Source organism: Bos javanicus, chromosome X (assembly GCF_032452875.1).
Source record: "Bos javanicus breed banteng chromosome X, ARS-OSU_banteng_1.0, whole genome shotgun sequence".
Taxonomy (NCBI): Eukaryota; Metazoa; Chordata; class Mammalia; order Artiodactyla; family Bovidae; genus Bos; species Bos javanicus.
The window spans coordinates 137,547,708-137,575,625 of record NC_083897.1 but is presented as its reverse complement, the minus strand read 5'-3'; the positions used below and the strand labels follow the sequence as shown (position 1 = coordinate 137,575,625).

Below are 27,918 nucleotides of genomic sequence, written 5' to 3'. Positions count from 1 at the left end.
TGCAGTGTGTAATAAGTGCCCCAAATCTTTGTATTGGTTACAGCCTTTCAGCTCCACCACCCCATAGTAAAGATGAGAAAACTGAGGCACAGCCACAGTCATTTGCCCAGGCTCGTCCTCACTAGTAAGTGCTTAAAAATATAGTTGCCTCAGTTGGACTTTTTTCTCCTATGACATCTTTACAAGTTGTGGCAGTGTCCATCCATTGTGGACAATGGACACATTGTGACAATCACACATTGTTAGTGTGATTTAACAGAACATACACTGTGAAGGACCTTACACTTACTTAGTCACTGGTTCGTGGTCTTTTTCAGTTGTTGTGACTTCTGTTCACCAGTGTGTGAACCTGTGTGATTACAAAGTGGTAAGCGCTGTCAATAACAGAAATATGGACAGTGGTCCTGCTTACCCCTTCCCTCTCCAGGCTCCATGGCGGGAGAAGGATAAGGTATCCAACCCTCTCCCTATACTTGGCTAACATGCTCTGAATCACTAACGATGCTCACATAACCAAATAAGGTTAAATGTTCAGACTTCTTGCAGGTTCTGAGTATTTCTCTCCTTTTTCTAGATCTCCAGATGTGTTAGTTAGCTGACTGTTCTAACAAACAACTCAAAGTCTCAGTTGCTTAACAGAATAGAAGTTTGTTGCTCATGTCAATTTAATGATTTAATGTGGCCTATCAGGGTGGAGAAGGGGCTTTTCAGACTCTTTGATCCACCCAGACTTCTTCCATGGCTTGTTTCTCTCAACTTCTCAGGTTTTGCTGTTGTCTTACTCGACCCATGCTGCTGTTACAGAATATCACAGTCTGGTTTGCTTGTAACCAATGGACATGTTTTTCTCACAGTTTGAGAGGCTGGAGATCAAACATCAAGGCTCCAACATGGTCAGGTTCTGGTAAGAGCTCTCTCCATAGTTCAGAGCCAGCAACTCCTCATTGTGTCCTCACAAGGTGGGAGTGTAATGGAGCTCTCTAGGGTTTTCTATAAGGGCACTAATCCTAATCCCAAGGGCTGCACCCTCATGACCCAAACACTTCCCTCAGGTCCCACCTTCTAATTCCATCATGTTGGGTATTTCAACATATGAATTTTGGGGGACACATATTCAGACTGTAGCAGTCATTCTCTGCTGAGTTGTTTGTTTCTGGCTGACAGAGAAAAGATGTGAGAGAGCATGGAGTGCCCTGCCAGGAGCTTATGGGACAAGCCTGGAAGGGGTGTACATTACCTTTGCCTGAAACTCATTGGCTAGAGCCTGGTCATAGGGCTCCACTCAGCTACACGAAGGCTGGAGAATGTGATTTTTCTGTGAGCCCAAGAGGAAGATGAAGCGGAGGTTTGGTGGAAATGTTTGTCTTGTTCCTACTCAATTGCTTTGGGTAACAAAAGTGGACTTATAGGAGGGTATAGGAGGGTAGCCTTTAAATATGGAGAGGGTAGTGGCACCCCACTCCAGTACTCTTGCCTGAGGAGTCCCATGGACGGAGGAGCCTGGTGGGCTACAGTCCATGGGGTCACGGAGAGTTGGACACGACTGAGTGACTTCACTTTCACTTTTCACTTTCATGCATTGGAGAAGGAGGTGGCAACCCACTCTGGTGTTCTTGCTTGGAGAATCCCAGGGATGGCAGAACCTGGTGGGCTGCCGTCTATGGGATCGTACAGAGTCGAACACAACTGACGCAACTTAGCAGCAGCAGCAGCAGCCTTTAAATGTTGCTCACCTGACCAAGCAGAACTGTTTTATTGTGACTAATGAAGGTTGCATTTGCCATGATTCTCAGGGGGTTCTATGACCCAATTGATACCCCCGCTGGGATTTCAGTAACAGTGACTTTTGAACTTGAGTGAGTTGACTGTGGTCAGGTTCCACCTCCTTTCAGGCTAGCCAGCCCATTTCTCCACTGCAAAAAGCTGTTCCCTTCCGTTCACCATGCCACCTGGCTTTGCATGCAGAGGTTCAGGAAGACAAATGCATCCCTAAATGAGGTTTGGTCCTTCCGAATGACACTTAGACAAATCTCAGTGAGTTGTATCTGGCTGAGGCATCAAAGATAGTGGGAACACTTGTTGCCACTGAAGCAGTGAGTCTGCTGGTGGGCTTTTGTTTTTTAAATCAAAGATGGTGGAGACTGGAGTTCTCCTGCAGTTGCAGTCTTGTGCTACTGGGGAAAAAGGTTTTACCTGCATGTGATTCTCTGTGATCATTTGTCTTGTGGATTCACTGCTATTCATGAAACCTGTGTCTCCTCTTCCCCTAAGATTTGTTTGAGGAGCTGTTTGTTCTTCAGATTAGCCTGGGAATCTGCCTGTGAACTGTAAGTGTTAGTTTTTTTGTTTGAGTCAATGAAAAGACAGATAGTATGTAATTTTTAAAAATTCTTAAGCAAACAATCATTTAACAAGGAAATCACAAATGTAATTCAAGAACAGTTCTAAGACTCATCACTAAAATTGGGTCACTCATTGAAATGTCAATTGTAGTGTTTAGTCTGAGTTCCAAGTATGATTACTCTTTACCCTAAATTCTAGAATTAAGACTAGATACAGTTGCCAAATCAAGTATATGTGTACTCTAAATAACTAATAAATGTGATTTTTTGAGTGGCTTCTTAGGACTAGTGTGGCGGGCTTGTGGTACATTCATTGCTGTTCCACAACAATTGACTTGATAAAGAAATGATCTTCTCAACTTTTTGGGGGGTGACCACCATCTCAGGGAATTAGCCAACAGTTCTGGACTGTGCTCATCAGCGTTTTTGTGTAATTTCCGTGAGTTCAGGGACCTGTTCAGTGCTCAGTGAGAACCCTGCTCTCGGATGTCAGTGTTACACCACTAAAGTTGGAAAAGCGCTACCACTGCAAAAAAGGTAAATAATCCAAGTAAATACCTGTAAAATCCAAGTAAAAAATGCAAGTAAATCCAATTACTACCAAGTAAATAATCACAAACAGCCTGGGTCCGTGATCTGGGTGAGCTCTGAAACTTGTTGTAAGCTAGGTATATCAGAAAAGGTAAATTTCTTGAGGATTGGTTTGGAATGAAGTGGACGTGAATCGTATCCTCTCTGAATTGCATATTAAAAAAAAAAAAAACAAGCCTGAATGGATACTATACAAATTATCTTGGACTTCCCTGGGTGTACAGTGGATGAGAGTCCACCTGCCGATGCAGGGGACACAGGTTCAATCCCTGGTCCGGGAAGATCCCATGAACCTCAACTACTCAGCTGCAATAAGAGGAACCACTACAATGAGAAGCTCGTGCACTGCAACTAGAGAATAGCCCGTGCTCACCACAGCTAGAGAAACAACATCAACAAAACATTATTTTGTTCCAGGAGACTGGATAGTGTCGCAAAGGTCCTGTAGGATTACTCTGGTCTCCTTTTGATAAAGAAAATGTGTTCAGAATTGGTGTTTACACATAGACACAGAGAACAGAGTGGGAGGGAGTGGGGGAAGGACTAAATTAAAAGATGTCAACTGGATGGTGACTGATGGAAACTAAATTTTTTGTGGTGAGTGTGCTGGAGTGTATACAGAAGTCACGATATAATGTACATAGGAAAGGTATTTAATGTTTTAAGCCAGTGTTGTTGTTGTTTAGTTGTTTAGTCATGTCCGACTCTTGTGAACCTGTAGCCCACCAGGTTCCTCTGTCCATAGAATTCTCCAGGCAAGAATACCAGAGTGGGTTGCCATTTCTTTCTCCAGGGGATCTTTTGGACCCAGGGATCTAACCCAGGTCTGCTGCATTGATAGGCAGATTCTTTGCTGCTGAGCCACCTGGTTACCTCAGTTTTTAAAAAAGTCACCATTAAGAAGGTTGTATATCATCCAGATGAATTCATTTGCCTTCATGGACTGAAGAAGAAAGAATCAATGATTATACTTTGCTCGCTTCTCCCTGCTCTCACTTTCTGCTGTTCACCTTTATTTTCCTGCAGTTCGAGGTAGTTGATGTCAGATATTCCAGCCCCCTGAGCCCTACTGGGAGGGAAGAATGCATGGTTTTTGAGTCGCTGGGCCACGGGCTCCAGCCCTGCTCCCTGTCATGCTGCAGTCTCATGGTGGCTATCTGCTTGGCAGAATAATGACCTCTTCAGGTGTCCACGTCCTACTCCCAGGGACCTATGATTATGTTGCCTTCCATGGCAAGATGGACTTTGCATATGTGACTAAATAAAGGATCTTGGAATTGGCAGGGAGTGATCCTTGATGATCTGGCTGGGCCAATGTAATCTCAAGGGGCTTTATGAGCAGAATAGAGAGAAGCAGAGGGAAGGCATCCTGGAAAAGACCCTACTGGCCGTGGCTGGCTTTCAAGATGCTGGAAGCCACCACAGATGCCAGCAGTCTCAAAGCTGGAAAACAAGAGAGAACGGCTTCTCCCTAGGGCCTCCAGAGAATGCAGTCTATGGACACCTTGGTTTTAGTTCAGTATAATCAATCTGGGCTTCCAGTCTCCAGAGCCGAAGGATGACACGTGTTGTTTAATGTCACCTACTTTGTGGCAGTTGGTCACAACAGCATAAGACTAGTACAGTCTAAAGCAAGTCTATTGGAGGCGGAGGGGGAGGCAGGAGGTGGAGTGGATGGAGCTGGTCTCCTTGCTGTAACTCAGGAGGCCACACCCAGCCAGCAGCACCCCATGAGATTCATCAGATCACCTCCATTTTAAAGATTAGGAAACCGAGGCAGGCCCAGGGAGAGCAGGAATGACTTATCCAAGGTTTCTCAGCAGTTTCTCTGGGAACTGGTAGTGACTGAGATGGCCCAGTGCCACTTCTTTTTTGTTGTTATTTTATTTTTGGCTGTGCTGGGTCTTTGTTGCTCCATGGGCTTTTTCTCTAGTTGTGGCGCACAGGCTTCTCACTATGGTGGATTCTCTTTTTGCAGAGCACAGGCTCAGTAGTTGTGGCGCAGGGGCTTAGTTGTTCTGTGGCGTGTAGGATCTTCCCAGAGCAGGGATCAAACCTGTGTCTCCTGCGTTGGCAGGCAGATTCTGTACCACTAAGCCACTAGGGAAACCCTCCAGTGCCACTTCTTTAAGAGCCCTACAGGATGCAGCAGGCAAAAGGGAACAAAAAGAAGCCCATGTCTGCATCCTCCAGATTCTCCCCCTTCTTGTGGACCAACTCTAGTAAGAACGACCAGCAAAACGTATTCATTTCCTCTGCCGAGGCCAACAAGAGCTGTTTGAGAACTGGGGAAGTCAGCGACTCTGGGTCAATGTTGCTCAGATAGGAGGAGACTGGGGAGAAATGACCACATGGGGGCTTCACCTTGGGGAACACTGAGTGCCCAGCCCCTCAGTGCGTCACCCAACTCCTCCACATTCTGAAAATCCCGGGGCACTTATGTTGTGCGCCATACCTGTTTGTTCCACGAGTGAAGCATGCTCGTGCAGTCCAGGTTTGTCCTGAGCCCTTGAGCAAATGTATTCAAGAGATCCCCGCAGGGTGATGAGAAAGCCCATTTCTTATTCCACTGCTAGGAGTGTGTGCTGATGTTAAAGCAGTTTGGCAGTGTGCATCAAGGGTTTGCTATAAGCTCACATCCATTATTTACAAGAAAGAACAGAACATTGGAACGTGCCTAAATTGATGACTTGAGGTTCCTGGTAAAACAGTTACAGTTCACTGCGTGTGGCAGAAGATTCTCACATGATATAAAGTGATGGTGACAGAGACTTAAAGGACATGAGGGGAAAAAGAATGAGCATGTGGAATTGTATCTAGTGTGATGTCAGCTGTGGAGAAATGTAGGAAAATAAGCTAAACCATCAATCCGGGACTTCTGGATCATAGGTGCTTCTATTTCCTATGCTTTATATTTTACTATCTGAATATTTTACATTGGATTTATGATAAAGAGAAAAGAGCTTCATATCCTTTAACCCTATAAGTTTCTTTCTGGAATCTTTCAAAGAAAATAATTGTAAATACAGTTTACAAGCTGTATACACAGAGATGTTCCCTTCATCATAGTTTTTTAAATGAAGATATAATTCACGTATACCATAGAAGTCTCCCTTTAAAGCATGCCATTCACTAGTTCTTAGTGTAATTACCCCCTAAAGGAAGCCTAACCTCTTAGCAATCACACCCCATTCCCACTTTATCTCCAACCCCTGAAATCACTGATCTGCCCTCTGTCTCTGTGAATTTGCATGTTCTGGACATTTCTCGTAGATGAATGCATACAGCATATAGCCTCTGTGTCTGGCTTCTGTCACCCAGCACAGTAACTTCAAAGTTCATCCATATTGTAGCGTTTGCCAGTACTTCATTCTTTTTTTATGACTGAATCACATTCCATCCATAGACCACATTTTATTTGTCCATTCATCAGTTGATGGCCCTTAGTTGTTTTCACCTTTTGGCTATGGCAAATAATGCTGCTGTGGACATTCTTTTGGGTGGATATATATTTTTGTTTCTTTTAGGTATACACATAGGTGTAGGATTTCTGGCTTACATGGAAACTGTTCGACTATTTGAGAAATATGTTGAATCATGAATACTTACACTAATGGAAATTAGGAAATAATGTATCTATTGATTGTAGGAGAGTGCTTGTGTTGTGTGCTTAGTCGCTCAGTCATGTCCAACTCTTTGCAACCCCATGGACTGTAGCCCGCTAGGCTCCTCTGTCCACGGGATTTTCTAAGCAAGAATACTGGAGTGGGTTGCCATGCCCTCCTCCAGGGGATCTTCCCAACCCAGGGATCTAACCCGTGTCCCTTGTGTCTCCTGCATTGACAGGTGGATTCTTTACTGTAAAATATATTAATCCTCCTTCCCTTAATAAACAAAATGTTTGTAAAAATGCAGCGTACTTATTCTTAGGCCAGGTGCTGGGGGTCAAAGGCAGTTGAGACAGGGTATCATTCTCTGAATCTGCTGTTCAGATTTATCCATCTATTTATCAGGATGACACATCCTCCAGGGGCTTCCCTGATGGCTCAGCAGGCAAAGAATCCGCCTGCAGTGCTGGAGACACAGGAGACACGGATTTGATCCCGGGGTCAGGAAGATCCCGGGAGGAGGAAATGGCAACCCACTGCAGTATTCTGGCCTGGAGAATTCCATGGGCAGAGGAGCCTGGTGGGCTGCAGTACATGGGGGTCACAAAGAGTCAGATACAACCTAACGACTCAACAACAACAATGACACAAATTAAGTGAGTGGGGTTCAGCAGTGCTGGAAGAGCAAGCTTCCCACCTGTTTGTTGACTAAATGAGGTCATATATATAAGAGATGCTTTGAATGCTCCTGTGCTTGGCCATTTTCTCTAGGCTTATGCATGAATCTAGAATAGCAGAGATGTGCTCGGAACTCAGTTTATCTTCAAGTGACACTGTGTTGCAATTTGGTCCCATTGGGACTTGAGTCATGCACAGCACCCTGCTGTTACTCGTTTGACTTGGAACCATGCCACCACTATCCCATTCCCTACCTGCAAAGGAACTGTGCTGTGAACGTTGGTGTTTGGGGCCGGGACAGAGGGTATGCAGTAGGCTCATCTTGTGATGTTGTGGGGTTTTGAGCGCATTGTATTTAAGAGGACTTCCAAGGGTGTGTTTTACTTTCTGTATGTATATTTCTGTTTTGATATTGACTCCTAACTTCTTAAAACCATATGTTTAAAATGAAGATGAGACCAAGCAGCGTTGTTCTGATGGTGTTAATCAGTTTGTAAAAGCTGCTGAGAGAGACAGAACTTTGTTGTCAAACCAGTTTGGGGAAATAACATGTTCAAAATTCATACTGGTCTTGTGGGGTTTGGCAGTGGTTGTGGTGTCTCAGTTTTCTGGGGCGAGAGACTAAAACAGAGATGTGGGAAGATTGAGTTAGTGAAATTTAGGTTATCAGATTCTCATGCATACCAGTCACTGTACGTTTTTAGAGACAACTGAATAGATAGCTGCCCTGACTCAGACAATTTTAGGGGTGGCCTGTTTTATACCACAGCTGTCCTGTCAATCTCTGTGATCATGGGGTGTAGGGGAGGGGGAGGTTCTATTTATCTGGAAAACCTTTCCTTTATCTCTCTGTGTCAAGCCAAGCTTTCCTGGATCAGATTTACTTCAAGAAGAAACGTCTGTAGACAATATGCTTTTGTTGTTTTTCACCAGAAAACAAAGAGGATCCTTTGCAGTTTCTGACTCCTACTGAGTAAAGAATCCAGGCAGTATTTAGTAGGCATCTCCTTGTATCGTTACCATGCTTGTTTGGCTTTTTGCCTTTGGTCAGTGGTAAACATTTAACTCCTTCGCTTATGCCCGGTGGGGGTTGGGGTGTAGATGAAACTTACAAATACATTTTAAATACATTGACACTGTAGTGTACAGAAACCGAAAGTTGAGACCGGGGAACACTTGTCAGAGAATAAGAACAAAACATAGGTGCTCTCGTGTTGTGGCAGAGCCACATTCCATTGTCATCAACTCATTAAGCATACAGCTTCGAAGATGCTTGTTTTACCTGTTTTGTAACTGTCAATATCTGTTTTCACTGGTATTAAGGTTGCGTTGTGGGATAGTCATGCTTTTAACCATGAGTATACTGATACTGTTACTGATGATTATTTAGGCAAAGTCATTGAGTTATTTTTCCAACAAATAGTTGGAACAAAAGCAGTCAATTTATTAAGATGATACAGAATTTTGTATTGAAACCAAATTCTAGAGTCCAGTCAGCAAACTTAGGTGAAATTGACCTCACTTTTACATTTGCTTTCATAATTTTATTTTGCAGGATAACAAAGCCATTGACCTTTGCTGACTGTGTTGGGGATGAACTTCCTTTAGGATGGGAAACTGTATATGATAAACAAATTGGAATTTATTACATGGACCACATAAATAGTAAGTAGAATGCCACGCTTGAGTTGTTATATATGATTGAGTTTTCATATTGATCTCACAGATGCTAGGAACTCTTTCTGTAGAGTGAAACAATTGTTACTCTCCAACACAGCATTAAAATGGATTTTATAAATGTCGTCTGAAGTCTTCATTAGCTGAGTTGTTCAAAAATTGAAGCAATTGTACTTTGGCTTGTATGTTGCCCAGGACTGCATGGAATATGTTGAATGCAGAGTTTGAATACCTAATAGAAAGAATAAATTTTATAAATTTCCCAGGCAGTCTGGTAATAGAAGTCGCTAACCAAATGAGGAGAATATTTCTTGCAGAGTGGAATTTACAAGTTCTTGGAACAATAAATGCCCACATAATTATCTGAACTTCATTTTGTCTTATCCCTTTGATTTTTAACTGTAATGTGCCAAACCTTTTGGAGCTTTGGGAAGGGAGAAAATGATATAAAGACCACAGCTAAAATCACAGGTCCTAGACCATGCCAGCCTTCTCTGTAGAATTGTTGGGAGCAGTGGTTCTCATCTCGGGCTGGCGTTACCTCCAAGGGACACTTGGTGGTATCTGGGGGCATTTTCAGGCACTCAGCCTGCAGTGATTTGGCTCTTAACCAATGCCTGAGCAGAGGGGTAAGTGTGGCCCCAGCCTTGCCACCCTCCGCGGTAGTTACCCCATGGGCAGGAGGCCTTCTTAGGCGAATCCACTGCTGACAGGATGGATGTGGTGCTTAGCAAGGCTGCACCCAGGGGCCACGCTCCCCTGGCCTGGCTGCCAAGCACCTCAGGGCTGCATGCGGCTGGAGTTTCTGGCCATCTGGGCCACCTTCCCCTCAGGTCAGGGCTCCACTGTCTCCGGGCCCTGGTGGTGTTACTGAATGGCACAGGCATCGGCCTTACATGACTTTTCTGGAAAGCTTGCCAAGGCCTAGGACTACCTTGTGCTGGCTCATCTCTCGTAAACCCTGCTCTCCTCCTGCTGTGTCCCCTTCTTTGCTGTGGGTGTGCCTTTCTCGCCTGCTCACTGAGTCACAGCAAGTTTTACAAAGCACCCCTCCATGCTGGCCACTCAGGAAAGTGAGACCCAGGATCCACCCTTAAGGATTCGATATGACACACTAGACATGGCCACAAACCTGGAAACCAAGTAATCACCAAGGACTTTCTTCCAACCACCTTGAGTATAATTGGGGTGACCCAGCACCATGGAGGATGTGGCTGAAGATGTCATCTCCAGGGTCATGCCACCTCCTCTCTCTGACACCTTCAGAGAACCCAACTTTTTTTTCTTCCCTGAAGACAAGAAAGATTTTTACTGTGATAATGGGCCAAAGACCCCATTCCAGAAAACTTGTTTCTGAGAATCAAGCTCTTTTTTTCTGTAGATTTATTTATTATTATTATTATTTTTTTTAACTGTGATGGGTCTTCACAGTAAAAGTAAGTAAGCCCACATCTTGCGGATGTGGGCTTTCTCTAGTTGCAGTAAGCAGGGGCTACTCTCTGGTCATAGTTCTCAGGCTTCTCATTGCAGTGGCTTCTCTTGTTGTGAAACACAGGCTCTAGGCACATGGGCTTTAGTAGTTGTAGTGCATGGGCTCAGTAGCTGTGACACACAGGCTTAATTACTGTGCGGCACGGGGAATGACCAGGGATTGAACCATGTCCGTTGCATCGCAGGGAGAATTCTTAGCCACTGGACTACCAAGGACGCTCCCCTGGAATCTTAACTCTTGCTAGCACAGATGTAAGGGGAAAGCTCTTTAAAGACAGAGAACCTGAGGAGTCACATGTTAGTTGGAACTGCGCAGATTGACAGTGCAGTGAGGGACCAGAGGGGCCCTGGGCTGGTCACCTTCGGGGTTCCCAAGACCCTTGGCCCTGGTCAGAGTGTGAACGATGCCTGTCGACCTTAGTGAGTCTGATGCCTAAATCATCATCAGAGACATCTGGGCACTTAAAACAGCTGTGGCCTCCCCCTGCCTCCCACCCAGGTCCGCTGAATCTGAACTCCAGGGCTAGATCAGGACCCTGAGTTTTGTTATTTTTTATTTCTTTTAAGACCCAGAGAGGCTTTCCAGGAGGGGCCCTGGGCTAGCATTGTGAACGAGGATAGGGGATGTTTCTGGAAGATTTCAAAAGAAACTTACTTTAAACATCCTAGTGAGTGCTCCTGTGTATGTGTGTGTGTGGTGGGGGTGGGGTAGAGATTACATAGAATTTACATTTGTAACCATTTTGAGGTGAGATGCACAGATCGTAAGGTTCACCATTGAAAAGTGTACAGTTCAGTGGAATTGGGTGCATGGAGTGTTGTCCAGCTATCACCTCTGTCTAATTCCAGAACATTCATCATGCCCTGGTAAGACCTTGTGCTTTAAAAGAGGCTCATGTGGTATAGAATCTGAAGCAGAGTTGGGAAGGTGCCTGTGGCGAGCACTCAGAGGATGGCTTTTGGTGGGATAAGGCAGGCAGGTGTTTTGGGAGAGAGGTTCTGAGAGTCTGATTGAACTAAGGGGAGAAGGAGGGACATCCCAGCATCAGTCACTATTATACACAGGGGCAGGAATGGCCAGTTCTGGAGGGCCCATGAAATAGACTGCGTGAGGGATGGGGGGCAGGTGTACTCTGAGGGTAAGTTCCTGGTTGGCTTAGTGGGTCGATGAAGATGAAGCCACTTATTCCAAGGGGGCAGGCAGAGAAGCAGGCGCTCGTCAGTTTGGCTTTCTTTGGGTTGCTGTGGTTTGGGTAGCAAAAGGGCGCTGTGTGAGACTGAGTTGTTTTGGACGAGTGACTTAGAAGTACTTTGTGTCCGTCCACGTGATGCCTCTTGGAGGCAGGGGGAAAGAAAAGACGTGCAGTCGGGAGAAAGGTTGGAGCCAGAGGTAGGCGTGAGCCCTTTGGAGAGCTGGTTGAATGACAGAGCCAGAGTGGCAGGTGGGGGATTTATAGGAAATCCACGAAGGATGCAGAAAGTTCTGGTCTGGCATGGGAGGTAGGAGAAGGGGAGCAAGCCGGTCCCAGGTACAGCAGAGGCAACAGCAGCCCAGGTTGAAAAGGCAGGGAGAGAAAGGTTGTATGTGTCTCTTAGTTTGAGAGTGATGGGCTCCTTTGGGTTCCTGTCCACCAACATTTACTCATAGATAGCTAGTGGGAAGCTGCTGTATGATGCTAAGATGCTACTGCTAAGATGCTTCAGTCGTGTCCGACTCTGTGCGACCCCAGAGACGGCAGCCCACCAGGCTCCCCCGTCCCTGGGATTCTCCAGGCAAGAACATTGGAGTGGGTTGCCATTTCCTTCTCCAATACATGAAAGTGAGAAGTGGAAGTGAAGTCACTCAGTCGTGTCTGACTCCTAGCGACCCCATGGACTGCAGCCTACCAGGCTCCTCTGTCCATGGGATTTGCCAGGCAAGAGTACTGGAGTGGGTTGCCATTGCTGTATGATGCAGGGAGCTCAAACCAGGGCTCTGTGACAACCTAAGAGGACTGAGATGGGGTGGAGGTGGGAGGGAGGCTCAAGAGGGAGGAGACATATGTGCACTAATGGCTGATTTACATTGTATGGCAGAAACCAACACAGCATTGTAAAGCAATTATCCTCTAATTAAAAATAAATTAAAGGGGCACTCTTTCCTCTCCCTTCTGAAGTCTATGTGAGAAGCTTTCTGTCTTTTTTACTTTAATAAACTTTAAAAAAATTAATTAAAAAAAATTATCTGGTATCGTCTTCCCCTACGCATCTACAGAGCTTTCTTCTCGACCCAGGCATGGCTGTGTTGATAGGAGGTGACCCCAACTCTGGGAGGGTTCAGCATACAGATGCTTCCATGATGTACATCATGGTCAGTCATTAACTTTTGTATTGATTAGTCACATAACTGCATGATTATTCAGCCTAAAGATTGGACTCGGAAGACCCTCATGTTCTTCCCCTTTCCATTTCAGAGCTGACCCAGATTGAGGATCCCAGAGAGCAGTGGAGGCGGGAGCAGGAACGGATGCTAAAGGAGTATTTAATTGTAGCCCAGGAGGCTCTCAATGCCAAGAAAGAAATCTACCAGATTAAGCAGCAGCGCTTCGAGCTGGCCCAAGAGGAGTACCAGCAGCTGCACAAGATGTGTGAGGACGACAGCCGCTCATACACCAGCTGTGAGTTGAGCATCCCCCTCCAGGAGCACGTGGGGCTTCCAGAGTCAGGTCTCTGCAGACCCCGGGCGCAAGTTGAGCAAGACAGCTGCGTAAAGTGTCTGATCGCCTACTGTTAGGTAGTCAGCCTCCCATGCCCGCATCCAATGTCACGCCCTACCACTCCATTGGCAAGTGTTTGTCAGGTGCCCACTCAACACGGTGGAGCTAGGATAGGAGAGGCCCCTGCCCTCCTGGAGTTTCCATGTAGGGAGGGGGGGGCAGGGAGAAAGCAAGCAAGCACAGTTTGAGGTAGTGACACGAAACCACCTCCTGACTCACATTTGTCAGCGTGGAAAAGGGCTTCCCCGGAGACCCCTGCTCGTCTGGGGTGATCCTGGGGAATTCCTTACGATGCTTTTATTGCTCAGGAGCCTCCACGCATGTCAGGCCCCTGTCTCTTTATAGCATCCTTTCTTGCGCAAGACACTGAAGGTGGAGAAACTCAGTATAACGCAGGGAAAGCGGGGAACTCTGCCCAAGTAAGATGGATGCACACTGATGCTCTCCAAAGGGAACCTCTCTGAGTTTCAGAGCCTGCCGAGCTTGGGCTCCTGTTATTAGGACTCAGGAGATGCACAGGAACAGAAGGAATCACTCAGAAGCCAAAGCCTCTGGTTTCTGACCCATTCAGTCACTGCCTGAGCCAGTCCATTCTCAACAGAGTTGTCACACTTAACCGCCCACTGAAGGTGTGCGTGGCTGTGACTCGTCCAGTGGCAGTGAGCTTGGGGAGAGTGTATGAAGTTGGTACCGCTAGATTTTATCTTATAAAAACCTAAATCTGATTGAGACTTGGAGGGACTTACCTGTGACGTGAGTGCCATGTTGCCAGGCTTGTAGCTCTGATGACACAGCTTTGAACGTTAAAGACATGCTCAAAGCTTTGTTTATCCTGTGTTGCAGGTCAGAATGGAGTTGAGGCGAGGGGGCCAGACATCTTTTTTACTGCAACTGCTGTCGAAGGTGAATAAGCCATACAAGCTGTGGAGAAGAGAGCGGTGAGGGTGGAGTTTGCCCCCTGTAGCAGGAATTTAGGTAGCTGTGTTTCTATGTACTATGAAAGATTGCAGGCTCAGGTATGATGGTGTGTAGTTTCCAGGCTGCTTCATCTCTTGCCCTTCACCTCTTGGTATGTACTAGGTTTTTTCTTGTTTGTTTGTTTGTTTTACTGTCCATCAGAATGTGATGGGTCAGCTTCATGCTAGTTTTTAGGAAAAGCTGGTTTCTTCGTAATTTTCTTTATTTGTCATCTTTTTCTCTGATTTTGGTATCAGGATAATATTGACCTCCCAGAATGAACTGGGATATGTTTCCTCCTCCCCAGTTTTTGGAAAGTTTGTGTGGGATTGGTATTGATACTTAATTCATTGGCAGGCAAATTCTTTACCACTGAGCCACCTGGGAAGCCCAGTGTTGATACTTTCTTAACCGTTTGATAGAATTCACCCGAAAAGCCATCTGTTTCTTTGTAGGAATGTTTGTAACTATAAATTCATTACCTTTAATAGACATGGGCCTGTTCAGGTTTTCCTGTTTCTTCTTGAGTCAGTTTTGATGTTTGTGTGCTTCAAGGAATTTGTCTCTTTCATCTAATCCAAAAATCAGTAAGCTTTTCTGTAAAGGATCAGATAGTGAGTATTTTAGGCACCAGAGGTCATATGGTCTCAGGTGCAACCACCAAACCCTGTTGTTACACTGCAAAAGCAGCCAGACATGACATGTAAATGACGTGTGTGGTTTGTTCTGATAAAAAGTATAAAAATAAGAAACAAGCTGAATTTGGCCTACAGGGAATCTGCTGACTGCTGATCAAGCTGTCAAGTTTTTGAAGTTTTCATAGAATTCCCATGTGATTCTTTCAATGTCTAGACTCTGAGCTAGTGTCCTCTCTTATTTGTGATAATAATAATTTGTGCTTTATTTTCTTAATCAGTGTAGCTCAACCTTTATCGGTTATATGTAGCATTACAGCAAACTGGATTTTGGTTTTCTGTTTTCTTCCCCTATTTTTATCGTTTTTTAATTTTTTTTTATTGATTTTTTTCTCTTTAGTTTTTCCTTCATTCTGCTTAGTTTGGCTTTAATTTCTTTTTCTGCCTTCCTAAAGTGGGAGCTTAGAGCATTGATTTCAGACCTCTCGTTTTCTCATATAGCCTCTAAAGGTATAAATTCTCCTCTAAGTACTACTTTAACTGCATCCTACAAATTTTGGTTCATATTTTATGAACCAAATATTCATAATATTTTCTCATTTTCTTTGTGATTTCTCTTTTGACCCATGGATTGTTTTAAAAGTAAGCTATTGGAACTTTTTAAAGGTGTGATGTTGTTGATTTCTAATTTGATTGTGGTCAGAGACTAGACTATGTAAGATTTCCGTTTTTGACGTCTATTGAGATAACTGTATGGCTCAGCATATGGTCTCTTTTAAATGATCTCATGGACTTGTGCCTCCAGGTTGCATTTGGCTGAAGCAGTGGCTTAGAACTGTTTCTGAGAGTATGGTTAGTGATTCTAAACCTTTCCAAAAGTTGCTTGGTAGGAGTAGGTTGGGCCATATAAAATTGTCACTTTTGTAGCTTAAAAAGGGCCAGTTATTGTCAGTTTCATATGATTCAACCTAATAGAGTATTTCTTCCCAGGCAACTGGTCAGGTTTGGTTAGGTCTCCAAAGAGACTTTCCCATCAGTCTTGCTAAGAATTGATGGAAAAAGAACATAACAGAAGAACCTGGTAAGAAGTTTCTTGCCAGCAATTGAAAGGAAAAATTAGATGATGAGAAGGTATGTCGGACTTCCCTCGTGGTACAATGGATAAGAATCCGCCTGCCAATGCAGGGGATACAAGTTCCATTCCTGGTCCAGGAACATTCCACATGCCGCAGGGCAACTAAACCCATGCGCCCTACAGCCCGTGTTTCATCACAAGAGAAGTCACCGTAGTGAGAAGCCTGCGCACCTCAAGGAAGAGCAGCCCCTGCTCTCTGCAATGACAGAAAGCCAATATGCAGCACCGAAGGCCAAGCACAACCTAAAATAAATAAATAATTTAAAGGGAGAGAGGAGGTATGTCTATGTACTGGTTACTGTAATGGTGTAGCCAGGACTTCAGTTGCAGACCATGTGGGGACTCAGGACTGGAACCCTTGATGCAAATATAGGAAGACCTAGTTGCAGCCTATGGGATTCCACACCCAGCTGGAGGGGAAGACTCCCGGAGCATCGCGGAGCCTAGAGCATAAAAACATCCGGGACTTGTAGTCCTCTGGAGTTGAGACATCCCTCAGCATCAGTTTTTGTATTTCCATGGGCTTTTCCCTCCCCAGACATTTGGGAAAATAGGGAGATGCAGGTAATTTCATTCTTCCTGTGCCCTGTAAAATTTTATCAATGCCCAGTAAAAAAGTAACAGTCCAGATGCTGTCTTTAAAGTCGTGTATGAAGAAACATTGAGTCAAGGAAGGTGATGACTCTGTGGTGTTGATTTGAGATCCTGAGACTCCACCTCCCAACCCACAAGAGGTGCCTGCATAGACTCCATCTCTGCCTCTACTCATGCAGTAGAGGAGGCCAGGTGGGGCCTCCCTATTTTCATGAAGGGCTGGAAATGCCAGTGGCTCTTCCTAGAGCCTGTCTCCTCAGGGAGAAAAACTGTGAATGGAATCTAGGAATTAATCCAAGCATTTTATCAAGTAGCTGCTGTTCCTGGGTTTTCACCAAGCTCCTTCAATTTGCCATTTAACCTGAACTCCATTGAGGATACTTCTGTTACATATGACTCAGGCAAACTATTTCTGGCCACAGGCTAAAGTTCAAGACAGTCATTCTGGTGGCTTGTGCTATAACAGCCCAGACCTCTGTAAGGTCTGGGCTCATGTCAGGAGCTGTTGGTGGCAGGATCCGTGGCATACCTGGGCCCCTGTTGGCCATCCAACAGGTCTCACATAGCCCAGATCACTCACATTGTTAATCATCCAAAGCAGGGAGGTGTCTCTTTGCTTAGGTACTGGCAGCAGAAGGACCTTGGGACTTAGCGCCCGTAACTTCCTTCATTGGAAGTGACTCAAACTAAAGGAACCATCATTGAATGGCCTAGTGTTTTCCTGAATTGTGACTGCAACATCGTGAAGCATTGTGACATGGTGATATTACTTTCCTTGTATACACAAGAAAAAATATTCGGTAGACTGGTCTTCTTGAAGGTTACACCTCCAATGAATGGTAGACCTTGGATTTGAGCCCAGATCTTTTGGTGGAGCTAGTTATCAGTGCTGTGTATACTATTTTGGAGACATGGAAGAGTCAGCTTGGAAGAATGGATCATGTGATTTTGAAACAGCCTGCCCTCCCATTGTTCAAGTGACCCGGAAATAAGGACCGACTGTAAACTGACAGGTCATCTGGCAGTTTCACAGCACCTGAAGGGACACGTGATAGGCAGAGCGCTTTTTACTTCTCGATTTCTTCATGGCCCACAGTGGGATAGCCAGACTACTTGTTTAGTTTTCAACAGAGAGTTCCTTAGCACCTGGTGTTGGGGGGACACAATTTATCTCTCATGGCTGATTATAGGGGGGAAATGAGGCAATAAAGGTAAACAGCCATTTCTAATATTGGCGCAGAAGGGCATGGGGGAGAGCAAACACTCTCTTCCACAGCCTTCACAGATTTCCCCCTGAGTTATGGAAGTCCACAATAAAACTCTTGTTTGTTGGAGAGGAAAAATTTCACATCAATATTGGGCCATCTGGTGTCTGAGAATATCCAAGCCTTAACCTTTCTTGTCTCTGACCAAAGCAGAGTCTGCTTTGCTGGCTTTGAGCAGACACATCCCCATGAGACTAGGAGCTCAGCTCAGCTATAGTTCTTTGTGCTCAGGAACTAGCTGACAGGGGCCCTGGTCCTGTGTGATGCTCTATAGAGCTCTGCCATTGAACTTCTCTACCATAGACTCAGTTTCTGAGACACACCAAGTACTTTCTCTGCAGCTCCATCTTGTAGAGTTTTCTCCTACTTTCTTCACTGCAGTATGTTTTTCTGTTTATCTTCTTTTAACACTAAATACATTCATTATTTTAGAAACTTTTTTTTTTTTCATTCTTCCTGAGAAACTGGCCTCCAGCTGCATTCCGATGAAGTATGTGACCATTGCAGGACCTTTTGGAAGGAATTCTTGCTTGGGGTAAATTATAGTCTGTACCACGGGTCAGCAAAGTTTGGCCCATAGGCTGAATCCTAGGCACTCAGGGTGTTGTGTAAATAAGCTTTTATTGGGACCTAGCCAGGTCCATTCCCTTAACCATTGTCTGTAGCAGGTACAGAAGCAGAGTTGAGGGACTGAGACAGACAGAGTATGGCCCACAAAGCCAGAAATATTTACTATCTGGTTCTTTGCAGAAGAATTGTCACACAGTGGTTCTCAACTGTGGCTGCACTGGAAGAATCTCTTGAAGGGCTTTTAAAACGTCTTACAGCCTGGTCCCTACTCCCACCCTCTAGACATTTGGATTTAATTGGCCTTGACTGGGGCCAGACACTTTTTTAAAAAAAAAAAGCTTCCCAGGGGATTCCCAGAGTTGAGATCCACTGATCATGACCCTTTCTTCCAGCAGCAGGAGTATGACTTGTTTGTTCCCCAGGCTCCTGGGATCTCCCAGAATCCTCCAGCAAAAATCTCTTTGGTGCCTGGGAAAAAAAGTCAGCCTTATCTCCGGTGAGAAAGCGCTGACCCACCCTGAATTCCTGGCTCAAGCCTGGAGAGGCTTGACCTTATCAGTCCTCAGTCTGGCCTGCATTCTTTCTGAGGCTCCCGGCCCATCCCACAAAGACTATCTGGCCTTCTTTCCCTGGTGAGGGTTTCTCATCTCCTGCCTAGCCTGGGATAAGGGCCACCGTCCACCCGTTCAGCCCTTCATCTTCCTGCTCATGGGCATGTTGGAGCAGGCAGGGGAAAAATGGCTCACGCAGCATCTTCCCAGGTATTAGTTGGCAGGACTCAACCTCAAAGGCTGTTGCCGAGGTCACATGTCCATCAGATCTCCCAGTCTGCCTGAGAGAGGGAATTCTTGGTTTGGATTCAGTGGCCTCTTGTGTTAACTTGTATAAGTTGCCTCTGAGTGGGCTCATTTGATTTTTTTTTTTTTTTGTCCCTTTGCTTATGGTGCCTTTAAGAAAGAGGTCGTGCCCTCTTCATTTGGCCTCACCTGATTATAGTCACGTCTTGGTCGGCTCTGGTAATTACTGCCTGTCAGCACGGCAACTGTCCAGGCTTGCTGTCCTTTGTGCCCGAGTACTCCTGGGCTCCCTCGAGCAGGTGCCTGCAGTGCTGACTCCTGGAGGCGCGCACCTGGTCTGAAGGCGTAGTCTGCTCACAGGATGTCTTTGGACAAGGACTACCCTCTTTAAAAAGCGTGGCCTCTGCCTGGGGCGATCTTGGGTCCTCATGGTCCAGAGATGTAAGAGGAGATGGAGACAGACACAGATGGATGCATGGACGGACACATTTCCCCCTTTTAATAGCCCATGAAATTGAAATCTGAAGTAATGACTGGGGTCTGCAGCATTCAGAGTGCTAAACACACCGACTGAGTTCACTTCTTGGGCACTGGGGACCGGAGGCCCATTTCTTCTTCCGTTGGAAAAGCTAATCTGACCCGCAGGAGCCCACGTTCTAGACAGAAGTCCCTCTTTGACTGATGGCATGATGTAGATCAAATCATTGCCCACTCAGCCTTCATCTATAAAAGTAGGGAAACATACTCGTCATCTCTCACAAGAGGCAGTGCTCTGTGACAACCTGGACTGATGGGGTGGGGAGGGAGGTTCAGGAGGGAGGGGACATATGTATACCTGTGGCCAGTTCATGTTGATGTATGGTAAAAACTATGACAATATTGTAAATATTTTTCAATTTAAAAAATATATATAAAGAAAGGTGCAATAGGAAAAAATAATAATAATAAAATTCTCATTCCAAAGGGGGAAAAAAAAAAGAATTTCTGAGAATAGATGAAATTAATATGAAAGTTACATTGTTGTAGCCAGGTATAGTAATTTACACTGCTGAGGTAAATTTACACTGCTAAGCCTTAACATTCTTATATCATCCAAAGCAGTGCTTTACGCCTGCACAGCCTCCTGAAACTGTTTAATAGTTCTGCCCACTCAGACTCTTCAAATGAGAAGGGAGCTTCAAAGGTGAAAGTCTGGTATTTATCCTAAATCTTGAGATTGGAGACGTGTCTCAGCAGAGAGATGTTTCTTTTGCTCAGTGTTGTGGTGTACGTGCCATTAAAGGGCTTCCTGGGTGATTCAGGAGTAAAGAACTTGCCTGCCAATGCAGGAGACACAGGTTCTATCCCTGGGTCGGAAGGATCCCCTGGAGAAGGAAATGGCAACCCACTCCAGTATTTTTGCTGGGAAATCCCATGGGCAGAGGAGCCTGGCAGGCTACAGTCCATGGAGTCACAAAGAGTTAGACATGACTTAGTGACTGAGCAACACGCCATTAAAAATGGGGTCCAGAGTTTTGAGCTTTTCCCTGGATTCTGCAATGGCTTCCATTAGACTTACTGGCAAACTTTAGGAACTGAGAATTTGTCTTTAAACTTCTGAGTTATATTATTAAAAGTTACACCAGTGTTTGTCACTCTCCTTAGCATGTTAAGATACAATGTACTAACTGTCTTAGGTACTTGAGTTGCCTTTTCCCTCATCCCAGCCCTGGATTTGTATAGTTTTAGAGACCATAGCAAAAGTAACATGAATGATATCCATAAGTGAAACCTTTCATCATTTAGGATTGTTTCATCTATAAGTAACAGAAAAGACTAACACCCCCGGGCCTGAACAGTAAGGCCATCCATTGTGACCTAGCAGTGTCCAAGGTGGGGGTGGCCTCCCCATTGGTGGACTCGGGAGCTCAATGATGTCATAGTACGTCAGGATCCCCTCTAGGACTGGCCCAGGCTCAGTGTCCTGGGGGAGAGACAGATGCCTGAGAGCCTTAGGACTCAGCTATGTGGGAGAACTGGGCGGCAGGTTGCCATGTGTCTATCCATCCGTACCCATCACTCCTGCCGTGTGTATGTACTTCAAGTCTCTTTACAAATTTACCCTATGAAATTGCAGACAGAGTTTTGCCAGTGATTTCAGATCATTGTTACTGATGTTTAACATTGCAGTTAACTTCCCTGGACTTTGGTGGTGGGGTTACTCTCAGTTTGGAATGGAAAAGATCTCAGGCAGTAACTGTTGGCATTGTCTTCCTCGCCTACAAGGTGACAAGTGGACACACGTGGAAGGAGTCAGGAAGCCCTTGGCTCATTCGCTTGTTATCTGGGCCCCAGTGGAAGTCCCTTCCATTCAGGCCTGGGAAACTTACATCCCAGGAGTTAAATGTGGAGATTTTATAGAAATGATTTTTGTCTGTTTAAGATCATTGTTTGAAGTGTTCCTTTCCTTACTGGTCTTAAATAAGACCAAAAAGTCAGGCAAAATGGAGGTTCTCGGATTTGGAAATAGACGTTCTTCATCTAAGAAAGAATTCTGTTCTAAAAACATTTTACTGTTTTGAGGAGATTAGAATTCTAAATATAAGAACATTTGAGGTAAAGTTGACAAATACTTAGCTCCTCCAGGTGTTTATTTCCAGTAGATTATAGTAATTTGACATTCTGACCGATGGGGACTTCAATAGTAGACATTCCATAGAACTGTTTTTTTGTTTTGTTTTGTTTTGTGTTTTTAAGGAGACATCTGGAGAGCTCAAATTAACTTGGGATGTGGTTCTATTTGAGGATATTGAATAATCTTGCCATTTAAATCACTTGATGGCCTTGAGCCATCTTCTCCAGTATTAAATCAAGACATGATTAAGTTTCTAGATGTTGGCATCTAAGTTACCTGAATGACAGTCTTTTCTACCCAGATCAAAGGAGTTAAAGAATGGATGCTGACGTGGAACTGTACTCATTGTCCTGTGGCAGCCTGGATGGGAGGGGGATTTAGGGGAGAATGGATACATGCATATGTATGGCTGAGTCGCTCTGCTGTGCCCCTGAAACTATCACAACACTGTTAATCAGCTATATCCCAATACAAAATAAAAAGTTTAAAGTTTCTTTTTTAAAAAAAGAATGGATGGTGGCCTTGCAGATGGCTCTTATGAGCAGGTGAAACTAATGAAAATGACCCAGAGGCAGATTCCATCAATGTGCGGTGACTCTCAGATCAAAGAGGAACCTACACAGCTCAGGGAGGGACAGGAAGCAAGTCACTGCAGCTACAAGGCCTAAGAGAAAGGAGACAGAAGCATGAAGAGAAAGGGATGCAGAGAAGTGGATGGGGTGATAGAAATTAGAAGTGGCTGCATGCTGCTCCAGTTGCTGAGACAGCAGAGAAGGCTCGACTGACCATGCTCAGCATGCAACTGGGTGGCTGAATGTGTCTCATTCACCCCCAGGTATTGGCCATCTGTAATCACGATGCTGTGTCTGTTACAAGACTTTAAATCATATGTGCTGCACTGCTGAAGAAAGCATTTAGCTATGCAATCTGATTTAGTGGAACATCCATCAAAAACAAACTGCTAGAATAAAAGTGTGGGTACTTCACTTCAGCTCTTGGGGAGCCAACACTACGAACACTCAAGCCTACCACATACTGGCATGTGACTAGGAAGTAGTCTTTTTCATTTTTTACAAATCTTTAGGTTTTTTTCCTTTTCTATGTCAAAAATCATTCATGTGGAAGCTATAGATATGAAGAGAGTAAATATAAAATCTTTTGGAATGAGACCATGGAGAAGAACAGTCAGCTTCTGAGTTCTGTCCTTCCAGTGACTTCCATGGTGTGCACATTTTAAAAGGAAGGAAAAGTGGTTTCATACTATATGTACTGTTTTCATCGTAAAGAATAGTTTTCTATACCATAACCATGCCTCCCCCATCCCCACCTCCTGTGTATATGTGGTTTGTAAACCTGATAGTTTTGCAGTTGAAGTAAACAGAGTTTTGATTTACCTATAGCTATATATTTTATTATGTAGAATCAAGTAGAAGGTAGTCATGTGAAAAATCAAACATCAAGGTTCAAAGTGGTGAGATGTACATTCTTAGGAGCGAGGACCAACTTGGAAATCTGAGACTGGGAATTCATTACTTAATATAGTGATTTAGAAGCTCCTGTTTATGTGTATTTGTTTACTTTAAAGGATCCATTATAAAATTATGTTTTCCTTCTGTTTAGCCTTCTCTGGATATTCAACAAATACAAAGTATGACCCATACCAAATTAAGGCAGAGATAGCAAGTCGTCGGGATAGGGTGAGTAAAATGAATATTTTCATAACTAGAAACCCTGTGTATATTTGTACATAATATCACTTATCATGGTTCATTATATGATGGTCAGTGTGTCTCACACTCATAATTTAGTAAGATTTTCATTTTCATGAATTATTATTATTACATTTGGTTATACTTTCTACTATTTTTTCAATAGGAGGAGAAAAGCTTCATTTTAAAACCACAGCCCATCTAACAAAAAAAATCGCCTGTACCCCTGTGTTTCAAGGGGCTAGATTCACCCCCCATTTGGAAAGATTTGACAGTGTCAGGGCCCAACCTCAGAGGACTGGATGACTCTCAGCAGGTTTAGCATCTGTCTGCTGTTCTTTCCTGGTGGCTCTATTCCCAGAGAAATTGGCCTGCCATAGTGTTTGACCAGAAGGTTCCGAGGCACCTTCCCAGTGGTGCCCAGTTCTTTGGATGCCACCATGTCCCATCCCTCAGCCTTTGTCATGTGTGTCTGGAAGGAGGGATGGGAGACATCTTGGAGCCCAAGCCTCCGGTCCTGGTGTCTCAGTCCCTAAATCAGAGCATCTCTTTGAGGGCCATGGTTCTCATATTCTAGCACACGCTTGAAAACACTGGGGGCATCAGTTCAAAATGAAAACTCTAGGCCACCCCTAGTTTTAACACAGGCCCGGAGTGAGTCCCAGCACCTGTTTTAAATAAGCACTCTCTGCGACTGAGTTCCAGGTACCCAAAGCCATGCTTTGAGCAATGGCATCTCCTAGGTGGGACTTTAAACGGAAGGGAGGATGGAAAAAAAAAAAAGCATGACAGAGTTTGCTCATTGCATTATGTCAGTTAATACCTTGAAAAGAAAATCACTGACGATTCCAGGGTTCCCTGTGGGTAGAAAGCCCTTGGGGATCCGGGCCTTGTGTGTCTCAGCCAGCTGGCTTCTTTGCCAGGGCTGTGTGTTAGGCCTGTCGATGGAAGGTCCTGGCAAGAGGGTGACCCAGGGAATTGCAAGCCAATCAGAAATTGAGAGGACAGTGCTAACAACTGTAGAAAAACCATTTTTCACAGCATGCTTTTGGGGAAAAAAATATGTTGTTTGTCTTTAGCTTTCCAGATTAAAACGAGAGCTGACCCAGATGAAGCAAGAACTGCAGTACAAAGAGAAGGGAGTGGAGACCCTGCAAGAGTGAGTGGCCTGTGGTGATGGGGGGAGCATTTCCCTGCAGTTTCCTGTTGTGCTGACCTCTTATATGCTGGGACATGTGTCTTAAAGCTTCTTGGGTGTTCACTTTTCTGCTTTTATTTATGCTCGTTATGTACCAGTCATAAGCATCAGATCTCTTTTCCTTGAAGATACCTTGTTCTTGTTTCCTTGGGAAGCAAGATCTTTATTGGAATATTTGTGCACATTCTTGATAGCTAACTGTCTAAAACACACAAGGCTATTTCCATTTAAATTCCTGTTTGACTAGTTTTAGTCTCTTCAGTGTTTTAGTTCTAAAATTTAAATTAATTAAAACTAAATAAAGTTAAACTGTTAGTCCCCAGTCTCAGTAGCCACATCTGAAATGCTCAGTAGTCACGTGTGTCTAGTGCAAATCTTCTCCACCTCAGTGCTCATGACTTTTGGGGCCAAATAGCTGTCTGTGGTGGGAGCTCTCCAGTGCACTGTAAGATGGTTAACAGCATCCGTGGCCTTGGCCTCCTATGTGCCGGTCGCAGCCTCTCACCCAGTTGTGACAGCCAAAAACGTCTCCACATATTGCCAAGTGTTTCCTAGAGGGCACGTGTGTCCCACATGGAGGACCACTAAGCTAGTGGCCCCTGCATTGGGCAGCACAGATAATAGGCTATTTACATCCTCACAGATGGGTGATCCCCTGGAGAAGGAAATGGCAACCCACTCCAGTATTCTTGCCTGGAGAATCCCATGGACGGAGGAGCCTGGTGGGCTTCAGTCCATGGGGTTACAAAGAGTCAGACACGACAGAGCGACTTATCATATATCTACACAGAACATTCTGTCGGACGGCCTGATCTATAGGTCATCCTCCTGTTGACATCTTTGCAATTAGAACTCTGTCCCTACTGAGAGTTCGGAGATTTTAAAGTTCTTAATATTTGTGAATTCTATTACGTGAGCAAATTAAGTGAACAGTAGTTACTGTGTCAATGGTGGTGTTGGTGGTCTGAAAGAATTCATTTTCTCTAGAAGGGGTTTTGCATGCCTGTTGGTTCTAAGTCTGTTTCCTTTTGATTCAGATCCTGGTTTCACTTGCTGAACTTGGGCATGTGCTTCACACCTTCTATGCCGACTCTTCTCATGTGGTTGTCTGAGTTCGACTGCTCTGACAAGATACTTTAGACTGAGTGACTTAAAGAGCAGATATTGACTTCTGATGGTTCCAGAGGCCAGAACTCCAAGGTCAAGGCACTGGAAGTCCATTATGAGCCTTCTGACTGTGTCTTGACATGGTGGTGTTGTTTGGTGGGGGGCTCTGGTCTCTGGTGTCTCTTTCTTTAAAGACAGTGGTCCCTTCATGGGGCCCCACCCTCATGACTTCATCTAAATCTAATAACCCCCTAAAGGACCCATTTCCAAACAACATCCCATTGGGGATTGGGATTCACCCCAAGAATTTGGGGGGACGTGAACATTCAGTCCATAGCAATGACCATTGGGCTAAATTGTCCGAGGACAGCAACAATGCCTGCTGCACAGTCAGCCTTCAGCAAATGACGGGAATCCATGTGGCTACAATTCTTGGTAAACAGGGGCAGTGTGCTACTCTCTTGGCATCCTGTGTGTAGATGCAGTGACCGCATGTCAGATGTATCATTCTTTATAAGGAGGGAACATGGAATGTGAGTGTTTGCCAAAGGTAATGACCTCAGCCTCACATAAAGGGTAATCAAACCCTGTTGTTCAGCATGAGGTAGAGATTCACTTTCTTACTCACCCAGGATTGCTTTGGCTGACGACTTTTTTGTCCGCTTCTTTATTGAGAACGTATTATAGACACCAGGGGAGACACCATACAAAGGTGAGCTGGGTCCTGCTTGGAGGGCTTGGCTCTTCTGGCTCTGAGACACTGCCATGCCCCCTGCAGGTCCCCCCTGAGGTGGGATTTGGCCACGTGCTTAGCATGAGCTGCAGGCTTTTTACCTTACAGTCAGCTTTTTGCTTTCTTTGCCACAACCTGCAGCAGTGTGTGTATGTGTGCGTGTGCGCGTGTGCATGTGTGCAAGAAAACCCCTTCTCCTTGGCATTGCCAGGAACTAACTTCATCTCTCATAGGCAGTCATTCTTTAAAAAAATATTTACTAATCTTTGGCTGTACTGTCTCTTTGTTGCTGCGAGGGCTAACTCTCTAGTTGAGGTGTGTGGGCTTCTCATTGTGGTGGCTTCTCTTGTGGAGCATGGGCTCTCAGCACATAAGCTTCAGTAGTTGTAGCCCCCGGATGCTGGAGCACAGGCTCAATAGCTGTGGCTCAGCTGTTCACACGGCATGCGGGATCTTCCCAGACCAGGGATCGAAACTGTGTCTCCTGCGTTGGCAGGCAGATTCTTTACTTACCTGTGAGCCACCAGGAGAAACCTCAGCATCATTTTAAGACTGGAAAAAGGTGGCCTCAGTTTCTCCAGGTTTATGGGACGGGAAGCAGAAGCCGGTACAGGAATTTGTCAGTTTACACCTGCAACCAGAGCGGAGTATGAGCCTGCAGAGAGAATGCCAATGCTGTTGATCCTCTTTCTGCTTTCCTTTGCAAGCCCCCTTGTGTGGGGTCAGCAATGGTAAACATGCCCCCTGCCAAGGGGATGGCCCCCACTCTGTGGCAGAGCCTATGGGAATGCCCGGCTTCCCCCATGCAGGCTGAGGGTGGCCTGAAGGAAAGCTCTGGACCTGGACTTGGTCTTGGGGTGTCCTAGCCGAGCTTTCCAAACGAAACTGCCTCTCGAAGCAGCTTCTGGTTGGCTGCTGTGTTGTCATTGTGCACGATCACTCTATGCTATGACATGACGTCTCAGGAAGGAGAGAAAACAGGAGTGCTTGTGCCATGCTTATTTGTTAATACAGTGTTGTGCTGGTGAAAAAGTGGCCTCACACCTTCCTCTGAGTTACACAGGCCATGTATAAGATGAAAACGGCCTCTTTATTTTTCTGGTAATGAAGACTGGCTCTTGTGTTTGGATCACATCATGTGGATTGGTATGCTTTATTGAGAAATTGGGAAAACCTCGGGTAAGCATCGATAATGTGATTACCCTACCCCTACTGCAAAATCCTGACTCTGAACACAGATAATACATGCACTGTTGTATGTCAATGGGCTTCTCAGATATTATTACCAACCTCGACTTAAGGCAGAAACCCTAGATTTCCCTCCAGAAAAGTTTCTGCTGTTCTTGCTTCCCAGAATATCCCGTGTATTTTTTTCCAGGGCACCTCACTGAGAGTTTGGCGACTCACAACATTTTAAACTCGACTTGTTTATCTTGGTGAACTTTCCTGGCTAGCAAGGAA

The 27,918-nt window shown here is 45.0% G+C and overlaps 1 protein-coding gene across 4 annotated transcripts in view; it reads left to right on the top strand.

The window, feature by feature from the left end:
* The window catches only part of WWC3 (WWC family member 3), a 109,609-nt gene that overhangs the window by 30,986 nt on the left and 50,705 nt on the right, over positions 1-27,918 (top strand). For 2 of the 4 annotated variants that reach the window (XM_061408177.1, XM_061408175.1), the window contains exons 2-6: positions 8,775-8,884; positions 12,841-13,044; positions 13,987-14,046; positions 23,331-23,407; positions 24,499-24,578. In XM_061408177.1, the coding sequence (XP_061264161.1) occupies positions 8,775-8,884; positions 12,841-13,044; positions 13,987-14,046; positions 23,331-23,407; positions 24,499-24,578 (531 nt within the window). The remainder of the gene's footprint in view (positions 1-8,774; positions 8,885-12,840; positions 13,045-13,986; positions 14,047-23,330; positions 23,408-24,498; positions 24,579-27,918) is intronic. The other 2 variants (XM_061408178.1, XM_061408176.1) reach the window with 1 other exon arrangement.